The sequence below is a fragment of the Oreochromis niloticus genome, linkage group LG3 (assembly GCF_001858045.2).
Source record: "Oreochromis niloticus isolate F11D_XX linkage group LG3, O_niloticus_UMD_NMBU, whole genome shotgun sequence".
In the NCBI taxonomy this organism is placed as follows: Eukaryota; Metazoa; Chordata; class Actinopteri; order Cichliformes; family Cichlidae; genus Oreochromis; species Oreochromis niloticus.
Window position 1 is genome coordinate 71,386,830 of NC_031967.2, and position 16,702 is coordinate 71,403,531.

The 16,702-nt window shown below is 40.3% G+C and overlaps 1 protein-coding gene across 3 annotated transcripts; it reads left to right on the plus strand.

The window, feature by feature from the left end:
- The first annotated feature begins 1,294 nt into the window (after positions 1-1,294).
- Positions 1,295-15,387, plus strand: LOC100689988 (uncharacterized). Of its 3 annotated transcripts, none has more exons than XM_019357143.2 (3): positions 1,295-1,358; positions 6,698-6,761; positions 13,271-15,387. In XM_019357143.2, exons 2-3 carry the CDS (start codon positions 6,751-6,753, stop codon positions 14,910-14,912), a joined length of 1,653 nt encoding a protein of 550 aa, XP_019212688.1. In that variant the 5' UTR covers positions 1,295-1,358; positions 6,698-6,750; the 3' UTR covers positions 14,913-15,387. The 3 variants fall into 3 exon arrangements, with proteins under 3 accessions (XP_019212688.1, XP_019212687.1, XP_005465703.1); XM_019357142.2 differs by lacking the exon at positions 1,295-1,358 and adding an exon at positions 2,862-2,933; XM_005465646.2 differs by lacking the exon at positions 1,295-1,358 and adding an exon at positions 4,488-4,527.
- The last annotated feature ends 1,315 nt before the right edge of the window (positions 15,388-16,702 follow it).

The following is a 16,702-nucleotide window of genomic DNA, read 5'->3' on the forward strand; positions in this document are numbered from 1 at the left end:
AAGGGAGACACAGCTGGGAGAAATCAGGACTGACGAGACAGGGGGAACAAAGCTGCACACACTAATACGAGGCACACTCCTTCCTAAAACACGAATAAACAGAAACATGAACCAAGTAATCATCATCACCACCACCACCACCACTATAATCAGCAAAACAAGAGAATAAGAAATCCATCATTCAAAAATAAACCAAAACATAATAAACTCAAAATACTGGGTCCGATGGACCCAGAACCGTGACACCTTTTTGATTTCAGTTTTATCATTTGTCTCATTAATTCTTACCTGATGTCCTTTTTTGTTGCTGTGATCTTGTGTTTGTTACAGGTTTAGTGTTGACCACAGGAGGAGACTTACTGTGACAGTATTGTCATTCATGAAAAACGTCTGTTTGTAACTGATGGTTAAACATGGTTAAAATAAAACATTTCAATTCATTTCGATTTTTTGTATTCAAAGTAGAAAAAAAGTATTGAATGGTCAATTTGAATGAGTATACCAGTGCAATTTTAGGCACTATGTAGTTGGAAATAACATTTGTTTTTGGAGGTTATTTAAACATATTGTAATATAACCAAAAAATATCTTAATATTAGATTTTCCTCATATCTCCCAGACCTACCTGAGGCCGCAGCCCCACACACCAACACAAATCCCTATCCTAATGAGGACACACGTGATCTTTCTCTTAGTATTTAGGTATGAACACAAAGCAAAGATGAAACTAGCACAAAAAGACTTCTATCCTGGAGCAGTCTCAACTTTACTTTTATTTTTGTTGAACTAAAGGACGAGAGTGCAAAGGTAATGTCCATATCCATGCTGGAGACTCCATCACTATTTTCCTCCTCTGACAATTGAAATCAGCTGACCATAGCAAGAGTGCCAGAGCGAATAAAGATCGATACACAGGCAGACTACCAATTTCAAGGAACTGGATTCCCATCCCTAAAGAAGACCAAAGTCCTGTTTTCAATCTAATCACCAAACTGCTAAAAGTGGGCAGGTTCAGAATGAAGAATTTTAAAGATATGGCTGCTCTACTGGTTGATGTTTCTGGGAAGCTGAAAACCCCCCTGCAATTCTTCTTTTCTTTCTTCTTTGTGTGTCGAATGGATTGCCTCAAGTCCTTTTTGAGCTGCAGTGCTGTTTATTTATATTGTGTTTGAATGGTTCCTATTCGGTTATTCATGTGGTACAGCAAGACATTTATTCTGCGTCACTGTGCTTTGTCGATAAAGTTTAAGAAAACAGAAAAAAAACTATTTAGTTAGGCAACGTCATAGAGAGTTTTAATGTGGAAGTCTCTGAATCCTCAGAGCTGCTCAGCCTCACAACTTCTGCAGAAAAAAAAGGTGAGAATCAGCTCATGATATCAAACTTTTTGCAGCAGGTAGGAGACAGAGGCTTGAAGGACAGACAGCACTGAAAGAGAAAGGACTGACAAAGAGATAAATTCAGTTTTAAATTGCTAAGGAAGTGAAAGTGAAACTCAGAAAGAATTTTATCCTTTCTGCTGCAATATACATTTAATCCAACCTAATCTCATTAATAAAATACCATCTTTTTTTTTTTTAAAGAAAGAATACATTATTGAAGGAGCAAAGCAGCCGCAGACCATCAGACTAACACTGACATGTTTTACTGTTGTTATAGTGTTCTTTTTATGAAGTGAGTTTGATGCCAGATGTAACGGGACTCAAACCTTCCAGAAAGTTCCGCTATTGTCTCGTCAGTCCACACAATATTTCCCAGATGTCTTTGGCTGTTTTGGTTGTTTTTTTGTTTTTGTTTTTATGTAAGATGAGCCTTTGTGTTCTTTTTTGGTGAGCAGTGTTTTTCTCCTTGAAAGTCACCCATAGATGCAATTTTTGCCCAGTCCTTTTCTAATTGTTGAATCATAACCTCTGACCTTAACTGAGCCAAGTGAGTCCTTAGGTCAATGTAAGAATATAGGCTTGATGGTATTTTGTAACACCATCTTTAAAAAGGGGGCTGGGGGGTGTGTTCCAACTATAGGGGGGTCACACTCCTCAGCCTTCCCATGAAAGTCTATGCCAGTGTGCTGCAAAGGAGAGTCAGATGAACGTCAGATACAGTGTTGTTCACAAGTGAGGGGAGCAGGAGATTGACAACTCGCAGTGATGCAGACACTGTACAGAGCCATTGTGATAAAGACAAAGTTGAGTGTAAAAGTAAAGCTTTCGATTTACTGGTTGATCGATGCCCCAACCCTTACCCTATGGTCACAAGATTTGGGTAGTGACTAAAAGAACAATATCATGAATACAAGCAGTAGAAATATCACATTCTCCAAACGGTGGCTGGCCTCTCCCTTAGAGAAAGAGTGAGGAGTTTGGCCATCCAGGAGGGGCTCAAGGTAGAGCCGCTACTCCTCCACGTCGAAAGGAGAAATCAGGTGACCATAGCAAGAGTGCCAGAACAAATAAGGATCGATACACAGGCAGACTTAACAATTTCAAGGAACTGGATTCTTATCACTAAAGAAGACCAAAGTCCTGTTTTCAATCTAATCACCAAACTGCTAAAAGTGGGCAGGTTCAGAATGAAGAATTTTAAAGATATGGCTGCTCTACTGGTTGATGTTTCTGGGAAGCTGAAAACCCCCCTGCAATTCTTCTTTTCTTTCTTCTTTGTGTGTCGAATGGATTGCCTCAAGTCCTTTTTGTGCTTCAGTGCTGTTTATTTATATTGTGTTTGAATGGTTCCTATTCGGTTATTCATGTGGTACAGCAAGACATTTATTCTGCGTCACTGTGCTTTGTCGATAAAGTTTAAGAAAACAGAAAAAAAAAACTATTTAGTTAGGCAACGTCATAGAGAGTTTTAATGAGGAAGTCTCAGTTGCGCCGACATTTTGAAGACTGACTCCTCAGAGCTGCTCAGTCACAACTTTTGCAGAAAAAAAGGTGAGAATCAGCTCATGATATCAAACTTTTTGCAGCAGGTAGGAGACAGAGGCTTGAAGGACAGACAGCAATGAAAGAGAAAGGAGGCCTGACAAAGAGATAAATTCAGTTTTAAATTGCTAAGAAAGTGAAAGTGAAACTCAGAAAGAATTTTATGCTTTCTGCTGCAATATACATTTAATCTAACCTAATCTCATTAATAAAATACCATCTTTTTTTTTTAAAGAAAGAATACATTATTGAAGGAGCAAAGCAGCCGCAGACCATCAGACTAACACTGACATGTTTTACTGTTGTTATAGTGTTCTTTTTATGAAGTGAGTTTGATGCCAGATGTAACGGGACTCAAACCTTCCAGAAAGTTCCGCTATTGTCTCGTCAGTCCACAGAATATTTCCCAGATGTCTTTGGCTGTTTTGGTTGGGTTTTTTTTGTCTTTGTTTTTATGTAAGATGAGCCTTTGTGTTCTTTTTTGGTGAGCAGTGTTTTTCTCCTTGAAAGTCACCCATAGATGCAATTTTTGCCCAGTCCTTTTCTAATTGTTGAATCATGATCTCTGACCTTAACTGAGCCAAGTGAGTCCTTAGGTCAATGTAAGAATATAGGCTTGATGGTATTTTGTAATACCATCTTTAAAAAGGGGGCTGGGGGGTGTGTTCCAGCTATAGGGGGGTCACACTCCTCAGCCTTCCCATGAAAGTCTATGCCAGTGTGCTGCAAAGGAGAGTCAGATGAACGTCAGATACAGTGTTGTTTACAAGTGAGGGGAGCAGGAGATTGACAACTCGCAGTGATGCAGACACTGTACAGAGCCGTTGTGATGAAGACAGAGTTGAATGTAAAAGTAAATCTTTCGATTTACTGGTTGATCGATGCCCCAACCCTTACCCTATGGTCACAAGGTTTGGGTAGTGACTGGTGATGTGTTGGTCGCAAACGAAATGGCTCTTAGAGCCGGATCTTTGAAGTGAACGACGCGAGCTGGCTCCTTATTGGGAGCCGTGGGGTTTTTTTTCTTTCTTTCACCCCGTCTCTTGCACTTTTTTTCCGCTTCACTCCGCATGCGAGCCTTGTGCTTTGCGCTGAGAAGAGGGGGGAGGGGCGGTAGTTACACTCTCAAGAGTACAGGAACAGAGCGGGAGGGAAAGAGAGAGAAAGAGAGCCAGGGACAATAACGTCACATTAGAAAGGTATAGTAATCATCCACAACTATTTTCAGTTGCAGATGATAAAGGATTCAGAAAGTTTATTCATGCAGGCCCATATGACAGAGAATGTGCATCTTCTTTTTGTTTTCATATTTTAATTTATATTTAATTGTGTTGTGGTTTGCAGGGTTTTGTGTTGTTTCACTTTAAATTTGTTTAAAAGGAAAAAGCTGAAAATTTAAATAGTTAAAAGTTGAAATGTAAATAGTTGGTTTTTGTATTATATGATTTATTTATTACATTTTATGTGGAGTGAATAAATAAAAGTATATTTACAGTGGCTGCTAGAGACAAAGCACGTACAAACCCCGAAGCACGTACAAACTCCCAGTGGCCACACAAGCCAGGAAGTACCAACGACCGGATTTGGTGTGTGGTTGCAAAAGGTAAATGAACATTTTTTGAATTATTTGAATATATATGAGTGCTTGTGTATAAATACACAAACAATACACATATGCTTTCAATTGTGTAATTTAAGTGATCTAGGTAGCTCTGTTTTGGAAGTTCAGTTAACGCTAGAAATGTGTTTTGGAGTTTGTACATGCTTTGGAGTTTGTACGTGCTTTTTGGAGTTGGTACGTGTTTTGTCTCTAGGGGCCACCGTATATATTTATATATAAACATATATAAATAAAACCACAGGTTTTTTTTACATTAGTAATTCCTTTTGTGCATAATTTTATATTGTTGTTAATAATAAATTCATTAAAGCAACAAAACAACCTGAAGAGCCGGTTGGGAGCTGAAAGAGCCGACTCTTTTTAGTGAGTCGAGCCGAAAGAGCCGGTTCTCTAAAAAGAGCCAGAAATCCCATCACTAGTAGTGACTAAAAGAACAATATCATGAATACAAGCAGTAGAAATATAACATTCTCCAAATGTTGGCTGGCCTCTCCCTTAGAGACAGAGTGAGGAGTTTGGCCATCCAGGAGGGGCTCAGAGCCTCCTGGGCGCCACCTGGATAAGATGTTCTGGGCATGTCCCACCTGGAGGAGGCCCCAGGCCAGACCCAGGACATGCTGAAAAGATGATATCTCTTCTTCAAGCCTCTTCTTTGTACTTTCAAGAACTTTAAGTCAAAGTTAAAATAAGGGTTTTTGTTTTTTCTCAATTTAGTGCTTGTTATTCAGCTGTTGCACTAAATTTGCATCACATTGAAATTATGATCACTTCTTAATGATAATGAAATAAGAGCCTTCTACAGACAAGCAGCAACCTCCAATCTTCAAATGTCTGTAAAACTTTCTTAGTGAATGCCATTGATGTGTTTTGTCATAAAATACATCACAAAAGATTTGTGATGAAGATTTTAAGATTACTATTTTTGGAAACCAGCGTTTAAAAGCAATGCAGTCCAGAGTATGCTAACGTTAAGACATCTGCAAACTTTGTGACATCACATGGAATTTATAAGAGAGTGTAATTTAAAAACATGCAGAAGTAATTTCTACTTAATGGAATGATTTAACAAGTCAGAATATAACCATTTAGTTTAGTTAGGGCCTCTCAGTCAAAAAAACCCTGTTTTCAGCAAACAAACTGAAGGTTTCTCCAAAAGTTGATTCTGTTCATCTGGACGTAAAAACTGAAGGTTTCAACAGATGCAACAAAAGCTGAATATCAAGTCAGAAAACCCTAACTCTCTGGAATTCACAAAGTAGTCCAGACTGCCGTTTTTGGTAGACTTCTAATGCCTCATTTTCTGGAAAGCACCGTGAGGTTGCGTGTTTTTGGTCAGTCCTGTTGCACATTTCCAGACATCATTCCAAATCCACAAAACTCAGCCCAAACAGTGGGTAGGAGTTACACACCCATGCACACACATCAAGTTAACACTGGTCCAATACATTTGAATTTGTATCCATGCAAGGTTAAAACGGAAAAAAATGTAGGTCATGCTCATAATTCAAACAGAAGTCTGAATAAGTAACAACCAATCTCAGACATAACCTCCCATCTCGAAGAATATTATTTTTCTGTATTTAATTTTCTTTTAAATTGTATCTATTTAATTGATTAGGTTGAAATGGATGAATGAAGTTTTTATATTTTAATGGTTTAAGAATGAAAAGTATGAAAAGAACATGAAATTCAATTCAGTTTCCTGAAGTTAAATGGCTTAACAAGCAAAAAAAAAACCAAACAAAACTTCGTAGTTGAACGTACTGAAGTACAAGTATTGGACCAAAAATGTATAATACAAGAAGCTAATGTCCAAAGACAAACATTGAAAAACTACAAGAAAGTCTGGCTCCTTGGAAGAAAAATAGAAAGGGATGAGGGGTGACTCATTACCAAAAAAAGTCTTTTTTTCCATAATCAGCTGGTGAAGTTTTAATGATATCTTCTAGATTATATTTTCATTATATTTGTACCAGTGAATTATTTCCAGTGTGTGGAACAATTAGATTTGCAATATATATTTTGAAGGCAGTTACAAAAAGTTACAAAAAGAGCACGTTTTCATGTGCTGAGATACAAGATGTGTGGATTCCAGATATATTTTAAAGTTTCAGGAATACATGTAAGTGTGTAATTTCTCCTTCATCCACAGGCCAGAAATCAACATATTTGTGAACTCTGCTCAGTTGAACAGTCTGGATAATAATGGCAACACAGTAAGTAACACTAGACAATACCTTATCAATAACAGAAATGTTAAGACATTGTCTGAAATGTCTTAACATTTCAGACAATGTTAAGACATTTCCTTATAAAAACAGACTGTGATGGTTTGCAAATATGATAAATCCATTCATTCACATCAGAACACACACTGAGACATTTTAACATTTCATGAAAATATTTGCTCATTTTGAATTTGATGGCAGCAGTATACAGTGGCTTGCAAAAGTATTCGGCCCCCTTGAACTTTCCCACATTTTGTCACATTACAGCCACAAACATGAATCAATTTTATTGGAATTCCATGTGAAAGACCAATACAAAGTGGTGTACACGTGAGAAGTGGAACGAAAATCATACATGATTCCAAACATTTTTTACAAATAAATAACTGAAAAGTGGGGTGTGTGTAATTATTCAGCCCCCTGAGTCAATACTTTGTAGAACCACCTTTTGCTGCAATTACAGCTGCCAGTCTTTTAGGGTATGTCTCTACCAGCTTTGCACATCTAGAGACTGAAATCCTTGCCCATTCTTCTTTGCAAAACACCTCCACCTCAGTCAGATTAGATGAACAGTGTTTGTGAACAGCAGTTTTCAGATCTTGCCACAGATTCTCGATTGGATTTAGATCTGGACTTTGACTGGGCCATTCTAACACATGGATATGTTTTGTTTTAAACCGTTCCATTGTTGCCCTGGCTTTATGTTTAGGGTCGTTGTCCTGCTGGAAGGTGAACCTCCGCCCCAGTCTCAAGTCTTTTGCAGACTCCAAGAGGTTTTCTTCCAAGATTGCCCTGTATTTGGCTCCATCCATCTTCCCATCAACTCTGACCAGCTTCCCTGTCCCTGCTGAAGAGAAGCACCCCCAGAGCATGATGCTGCCACCACCATATTTGATAGTGGGGATGGTGTGTTCAGAGTGATGTGCAGTGTTAGTTTTCCGCCACACATAGCGTTTTGCATTTTGGCCAAAAAGTTCCATTTTGGCCTCATCTGACCAGAGCACCTTCTTCCACATGTTTGCTGTGTCCCCCACATGGCTTGTGGCAAACTGCAAACGGGACTTCTTATGGTTTTCTGTTAACAATGGCTTACTTCTTGCCACTCTTCCATAAAGGCCAACTTTGTGCAGTGCACGACTAATAGTTGTCCTATGGACAGATTCCCCCACCTGAGCTGTAGATCTCTGCAGCTCGTCCAGAGTCACCATGGGCCTCTTGGCTGCATTTCTGATCAGCGCTCTCCTTGTTCGGCCTGTGAGTTTCGGTGGACGGCCTTGTCTTGGTAGGTTTACAGTTGTGCCATACTCCTTCCATTTCTGAATGATCGCTTGAACAGTGCTCCGTGAGATGTTCAAGGCTTGGAAAATCTTTTTGTAGCCTAAGCCTGCTTTAAATTTCTCAATAACTTTATCCCTGACCTGTCTGCTGTGTTCTTTGGACTTCATGGTGTTGTTGCTCCCAATATTCTCTTAGACAACCTCTGAGGCCGTCACAGGGCAGCTGTATTTGTACTGACATTAGATTACACACAGGTGCACTCTATTTAGTCATTAGCACTCATCAGGCAATGCCTATGGGCAACTGACTGCACTCAGACCAAAGGGGGCTGAATAATTACGCACACCCCACTTTACAGTTATTTATTCGTAAAAAATGTTTGGAATCATGTATGATTTTTGTTCCACTTCTCACGTGTACACCACTTTGTATTGGTGTTTCACGTGGAATTCCAATAAAATTGATTCATGTTTGTGGCTGTAATGTGACAAAATGTGGGAAAGTTCAAGGGGGCCGAATACTTTTGCAAGCCACTGTATCTCAAAAGGAATACTGGGAGGCTAGGAGTACAACTAACAGCTTTCTCCTTCCTGGGCACTGCTGAACCAGTATTCAGCATGGGTGGGCAGAGCTCAAAACTGTGGGTGCTGCTGTTCTCCTATTGTCAGCAGCCATTTAGCTTTTGTCTCTAATGGAGTCTGTAATGCTGTCCTATTGCTTCCCAGCCACTCCAATACAGGATTCCCCTCCTCTTCACCTAATTCCTCTGGCAAGATTGCCTTTGAACTCTTCCATGTTTCTCCATATCTGCACAGTCATCATTGTGCATTCCTTCTGTACATTACTGTTGTTTGCATGTCTGTTCTCATGTCTGCTGCCATGTCTGACTTCATTACTATCTCATGACTGACTCTTCATCCTTCCCGCCAGACCAACTTATGTAAATATTTTTTTACAAACACAAATCCTTTTTACACACACAAATTCTCATCTATAGATGCACAAACATAAAATTTTCAGATATTTTGATTTACAAGGTTACAAGGTTACAGGACACACTGGCCTGGGAACACCTAGGCATTACTCCAATTAGACAGTAATGTTACTATACAGTGTAAACCAGAGCCACAAATGATTAAAGTAAAAGCAACAACAAGATCAGATCTAATAAACAGGCTGATGTTTAACAGAAACAGCATTCAGTCTTACTTTTTATGTTATATACTGAGTCTTCTTTGAATATTGACTTGTCTTAGATAACATTATGCATTGTTATTAGTTTTTTGGTTTTTAATTTTGTATCATTAAAATTAAGCATTTTATTTCACCTGTATTTTTCCCAGTTTTTATTACTAGTGAGCCAGGAACTAAATTAAGGTATTAGGCTTATTGTGGCTGATAAAGAATACAAAACAAAGGGGGAGGCAAAAGAACTCAACACTAAGCTAGACCTAAACTAGGAAAACTAGAAAATAAAAAGAGCAAGGGAGACTTAACCACAGAGGACACAACACTATAAACAAGATAGTGGGGAGACAGACTTAGGATCTGTCTCCCTGGGACCTAAACAGGTCTTGAAAACTCAAGACCTGTGTTGGGCAAGTCACTTGAAAAAGTAATTAGTTATAGTTACCAGTTACATCTTCCAAAAAGTAACTGAACAATTACAATATTCTAAAAGTAAATAATTACTAGGAAAAGTAACTATTGCATTTTTAAAAAAAATGATTCCCCTCCGCGAATCGCTACCTTATCATGGTGGAGGGGTTTGTGTGTCCCAGGGATCCCAGGGGCTATGTTGTCTGGGGGCTTTTGGCCCCTGGTAGGGTCTCCCATGACAAATTGGTTCTGGGTGAGGGACCAGACAAAGCTTGATTCAGAAGACCCATATGACTAGACCATCTAGGGAACAGTTCACCCTGAAAATTATTTAATTGCTTTGTATATCACTGTGAGTCTAAAAGACACAATGAGTCATTTAGAGTAAGTAACCCGGGCCTAGCTCCGCCCTGGAGCTAGGCCTGGGGAGGGTGCCCGAGGGCGTGCGTCTGGTGGCCGGGCCTTAGTCCATGGGGCCCAGCCGGGAACAGCCCGAAAAAGGGATATGGGCAATTCTTCCTGCAGGCTCACCACCCGCAGGAGGCACTGTAGCGGTCGGGTGCATTGTGAGCCGGGCGGCGGCCAGGAGTGGAGTTCCTGGTGGACCGATCCCCGGCTACCAAGACTGGCAATTGGGAGATGGAATGTCACCTCTCTGGTGGGGAAGGAGCCTGAGTTAGTGCATGAGGTTGAGAGGTACCGGCTAGATATAGTTGGGCTCACCTCAATGCATGGCTTGGGCTCTGAAACCAGCTTTCTGGAAAGGGGCTGGACTCTGTCTCAGTCTGGAGTTGCCCCTGGTGAGAGGCAGCGGACTGGGGTGGGTATCTTGGTATTCCCTCAGCTTGCTGCCAGTATGTTGGGGTTTCTCCCAGTGGACGAGAGGGTTTGTTCCCTTCGCTTCCTCCGCCTTCCTGACCATCGTCTGCGCTTATGCGCCGAGTGGCGGGTCAGAGTACCCAGCCTTCTTGGAGTCCCTGGGTGGGGCACTGGAGGGTGTTCCTACTGGGGACAGTTGTCCTACTGGGAGACTTCAGTGCTCACGTGGGCAATGACAGCGAGACCTGGAGGGGCATGATTGGGAGGAACGGCCTCCCAGATCTGAACCCAAGCGGTGTTTTGTTATTGGACTTCTGTGCAAACCACAGTTGGCCATAACGAACACCATGTTCGAACATAAGAGTGTCCACAAGTGCACGTGGCACCAAGACACTCTAGGCCACAGGTTGATGATCGATTTTGTAATCATATCACCAGACCTGAGGCCATATGTTTTGGAGACTCGGGAAAAAAGAGGGGCTGAGCTGTCAACTGATCATCACCTGGTGGTGAGTTGGATCAGGTACCAAGGCAGGATGCTGGGCAGACCTGGCGCGCCCAAACGCACAGTGAGGGTGTGGTGGGAATGCCTAGCAGAGGCCCCAGTCCGCAAGATCTTCAACTCACACCTCCAGCAGAGCTTCAACAGCATTCCGAGGAAGACTGGGGACATTGAGTCTGAATGGACCATGTTCAGCATCTCCGTTGCCGAAGCCACTGCACTGAGCTGCGGCCGGAAGGTAGTTGGTGCCTGTCGTGGTGGTAATGACAGTGGCACGTCTGGCACGTCTTCCGTGGTGACAAAGGGCAGCCCTGGCGGAGTCCATCACCCACCAAAACTTATGCACAAGTTTTGCAAACAAAGTTATATGCAGCTATTTACCTAAAAATGCAGCAAAGACGTTTTTTTTAAAAAATAACTATTTCAAACTATTTACAGAACAATCAGGTGTTCTGCATCAAATAAGATGCCACACAAATTATTTGTGCCACTCCAAAAAATAATCTGTGTCCACTATAAGACAGAGGAGAACATCACAACCCTGATAGAATATCTATCGAGGCTCAAAATGCAGTTGCTCTGGTTCTGTTCACCAGTGGTGATCTTCTCCTCAAATTAATCAAGCTCCACGTTGGTGCGCCAAATTGTTGGTGTTTTTTCATGAGCGAAGACAAATATGCTCAAATTATAAGTTTTCACAATTTATTATCAAACTGTTAAAAGAAAAAAAAGAAAAAAAATCATCAGTGAGATGGCTCGTATCTCGAAAAACACGGTCGGTTGGGACACTCATAGGTCAAGGTACCACTTTATGTCTTTTAAGCCTCATCAGCTGAATAGGCTGTCCACCCTAGTCCATTGCTTAACTCAGGTTATTCACTTTTCTTTCTCTTTCTTTTTTTCTGCCATTCTTGGACATCACCATATTGCATATCTATTGTAATAACAGAAGTGACACAAATGTAAATAAATAAATATACACATAAAAGAAACACATAAACAACAACAACAGGAGCCTATAGAGAAATTATAGAGCTCATCTTGGAAAAGCAAAATGTGTTTGTCTCAATTCTAATGGCAAAACCTCTCACACAGGAAAGGCATGAGAAAAAAATATATAAATATATATACACACACTGGCTTTTTAAAATGATGTGAGTTAAATGGAGTACTTATGGGTCATAGAAAACACATTCTAATTCAGTAAAAGGACTAGATGTTACAATCCCTGATAATGCATTGCTTTAAGTGGAGAAAATCTTGAGGGGTGGCTGTTATGAGGAAAGGCAGCCCAGAAACTTTACCAGCGGCACACGTCGTTGTGTGCCTCAACTTTCGGTCTTTTACCCAAGCTGATCTGCCATTTTTCCTTCCTTGTTTAGGTTTAGGGATTAGAGATCTGATCTAGATTATCATATTAAAAATTTGTGACACATCATCAGTAGTGGACCTTGGATTCATCGGGTGTTTCGGCCTTTATCACTAGACACCCTCATCCAAGGAGGCCCTGCCAGGGTTGCTCAGGCCCCGGAGTGTGTCACTGGTTTATGTTAAATTGTTACTTCTTCTTTCTTCTGTTTAGTTTTCTACAGTTTATTTTCTACTATCTATTCACTGCAACTGAGAAATAATACTTACTTCTTTAACATTTATGGAGCCTCACCTTGTCAAAGGGATAGAAAAGGTGATAGAGAGAAGTAAGACAAAAGGGACAAGATAGGAGAGAGCAGAGAGGAGAGCCGGAAGGGGGGCGCCCGATCTGGCTTCCCACACCTCCCTGCCTGATTGGGCTGTACGCTCTACCTCTTCACTGCCTCCCAGAAAAGGGAAGAAGAGCAGAGGGGAGAAGAGCAGAACATTTTTTCTTTTCTTTTCTTTTCTTTCAATGCCCCTTTTGGTTTTGCTACCGTGAGGTTAACTGCACAGTCCCCAGGAGGCCCTGAGACAGCTGTATCAGTCAACCAGCAAAATTTCTAATGTTATGTTTTACCCTTTTGATGCCCCCTGTTGAGGCAGGCCCACCACGGGTTGATCAATCCTGGGCGTGTGTCTCGCGGTTAGCTGACTGCCTTAGCTGCCCAAGTGATGGCAGCCCTTTTTTAATGGCAAAACCTTCTCACACAGGAAAGGCTTGAGAAAAAAATATATAAATATATATACACACACTGGCTTTTTAAAATGATGTGAGTTAAATGGAGTACTTATGGGTCATAGAAAACACATAATAAAATTAAAGCAAAACATCATTCATCAGCTCATATGTTTTAAATTTGATGTTAACAAATTATTTTTTCCACAGGAACACCAACATCTCATCTAAATATGATGACATTGTCTCCAGAAGTATTCGAATGTATGCAGGACCTCCTGCCATCTACCAGCTGAGACCAAAGAAAGAGAAGTTTGGAACTCTGACAAAAATGACTGTTGGTGAGAAAAATCCAAACAAGACCAATAAAACCATCTTACTTGTGGGTGAAACAGGAGCTGGAAAATCTACTCTGATCAACGCTCTGTTCAACTACAGCATGGGAGTGAAGTTTGAGGATGAAGTCTGGTTTCAGATCGTAGAAAAGGAGACAGGGGGTGACTGTCAAAGTCAGACAACAGATGTGATCGTGTATGAGATCTTTGGTTTTGAAGATGAAACTCTGCCCTACTCTCTGACCATCATCGATACTCCTGGATATGGAGACACCAAAGGGATTGAACGTGATGTCATTGTCAGCCAAAGATTATTTGACCTGTTTCGATCAGAGGATGGAGTTCATGAAGTTCATGCAGTGGGTCTGGTGATGAAGGCAAGTGAGAATCGACTGAGTGACAGGCAGAGGTACATCTTTGATTCAGTGATGTCTCTGTTTGGAAAAGACTTAGAGAAAAACATTGTAGCTCTGATCACACACTCAGATGGAAGAAGACCTAAAAATGCTCTAAAAGCTCTTAACGTGGCAAAACTTAAATGTGCCACAAATAAAAAGAATGAGCCAGTTCATTTCTTGTTTGATAACTGCCAGGACGAAGACCGAACAGAGGATGAGCTAGACGAACTGAAGCATTCGTATGATGTCACAGAAAAAGGAATGTATCAGTGGATGGACTTCATAACAGGAATTGAACCTCAACAGCTGGGCACAACTGTGGATGTTTTAAATACACGTATCACACTGATAGCCTGCTTTAACAACCTGCAACAGCGGATTGAGCTGATTGATTTAAAGCACAGAAAGATCCAACAGGCTGAGGAAGTTTTGAAGAAATATGAGGAAGACTTGAAAAAAGATGAAAACTTCACTGTAGAAGTTGATGAGATTTACAAGGAAAAAGAACCTGTCGCAGGTGGGATATGGTGGTATATGTTTTTTGAAGGAGCTGTCTGCTGTACAGTCTGTGAGGAGAACTGTCACTATCCTGGATGCACAATGGCCTGGAAACCTGAACAATGTGAGGTGATGAAAGACGGATGCTGCATTGTTTGTACCAACAGGTGTCATGCATCACATCATGTGAAAGAAAAGTGTATCTATGTGACTAAAACAAGGAAAGTGAAAAAAACAATGGAAATGTTGAAGAAAACATATGAAGTAAAGCAACAGGAGAACATGACCCTTTTGATGGTTCTTAAAAAACAGAAAGAAGAGCATGAAGTGGAGAAGAATCATTTGCTGGATGAGGCCTACCAACATGTTGTCAAGCTGCAACAGATTGCCCTGAATGTTAATTCAGTTTCCACTCACATTCATTTGGATCTCCTGATAGAGAAGATGGAGGAGAAAGGAGACACGGGAAAGGTCCAGAAATTGCTGGCGATGAGAAGCGGAATTGATGAAGGAGTACAGACAATGCTGCGATACTGTTATGGAAAACTAACATCAGCTGGGAAAGCAGTTAGAGAAGTACTGAATTATGCATCTTCACAGCAGACCGAGACACCTGTGTAGAGTACAAACTCTACATTTTTCATTCAAATGATTAAATATCAAGAATACACATTATTTCACTATATCACACTTGACATTCTTTTGGTTATTTTAGAAAATACAGTTGATTTCTTAACTCTCTATATGGATTACTATCTTAGATATATCACATGATTAATGATATCATGTGATTTGAAAGGCTTGTGATATGACATAAAAAGCAGGAATGTCCAGCAAGCTTACCGGAAACAGAGTCATCACTGCTGCATCCTGACAGTAGCTCTGAAGAAGAGGTTACCTTGATCACCCTAAAAAAACAGCAGATGAATATTTTTGTAAATAGAAGCTCTTAATCTAGGTTCAGGTCTGATACAACTAGTCCTTCCCATTTTTTTTTTTAAATTTTATTGTATATTTTTTATTCTGTCCTCTTTCTTTTTGGTTAAAAAGACATTAACTGTTTGTGGTCTATTACATGAAAACCCAATATGTCTTTTTAAACATTTTATCAATAAATACTTTTAACTTTTTTGTCAAATGTTTTTAGGACTAAATAAAACATATAAACGATAAGAACACTGACTGAGTGCGCACACAGCTTATAAAAGTTCACATCCTTTACCAACAAACAACAATTGTGATAATTTTGACAAGCTACGGAAGTAATTAACAGAAAATATCCAAGTAATATAAAGGTAGCAACAATGGCTACAGCGGAGTAATATTACACTGAAATTTATTTAACTGAATAATAAGGGGACACAACTGGGGGTAATAATGTGGCCAATGAAGAATCATCATTTAGTAATAGTAACGTATTACCTTTTTAACAATATGATAATCTGTTAGTAACAAGGAGGTAATATTTGTGCATTTGAATTTTCACACAGGCTTTAAATGTTAGTAACGTCATAATAATAATAAGATAATATTGTCAGATTTTTAGCATATTAGCACAGAATTAACATATTGTAATGGCTGATTTAATCTTACCTTAGATTTCCCAACATTTTGCTTTGCTTAAAAGCAAGAGTAGTTGTCAAACACCAACAGATCATCTGCAGAGGAATGTTTTATTTTTTATTTAGTTTCAGTCAGGTTTCAGAGCTCAACACAGCACAGAAACAGCAGGTTACAAATGATCTTCTTATACCTTGCAGTTCTAAAAAAGCAGGTAGAATGTCGATTTGATTCCAAATATGCTGTTATAATCTGTTGGTATATGTAACCATGAATCTATACAGCACACAAATAATGAGGCTTAACGTAGCTAAGGTTGGCAGTTGGTGCCCTGTTTCTTTTTTGTCAGTGTTTTCTCTTTTATCCAGAAATGAAAGAGAAAGCACCAACTCCCAGCAGGCAGTGGTCTGCCAGCTACTGGCAGGCAGCTCTTCCCACCAATGCCTAGTGTCGAATGTTGGGTCTGCGCTTCCACAAGCCCCGCTGGTTTAGAGACTTATTCCCGTTAACGAAGCAAGACGAACAGCGATCGATTGATTTTCACATGCTATAGCAAGGGGAGCCGGACGGCAGCAGTCCTCTGCCCTCGGTGTCAAACGACTGCAAAGAACCAGCTTCCCCTGCAGCCTTTTATTTCTGTGACACACAGTTTAGGTGCATCATAAATCCACAGGCACAGGTGTTGGACTCCAGGCCTCGAGGGCCGGTGTCCTGCAGGTTTTAGATGTGTCCTTGATCTAACACAGCTGATTCAAATGGCTAAATTACCTCCTCAACATGTCTTGAAGTTCTCCAGAGACCTGTTAATGAACTAATCATTTGATTCAGGTGTGTTGACCCAGGGTGAGATC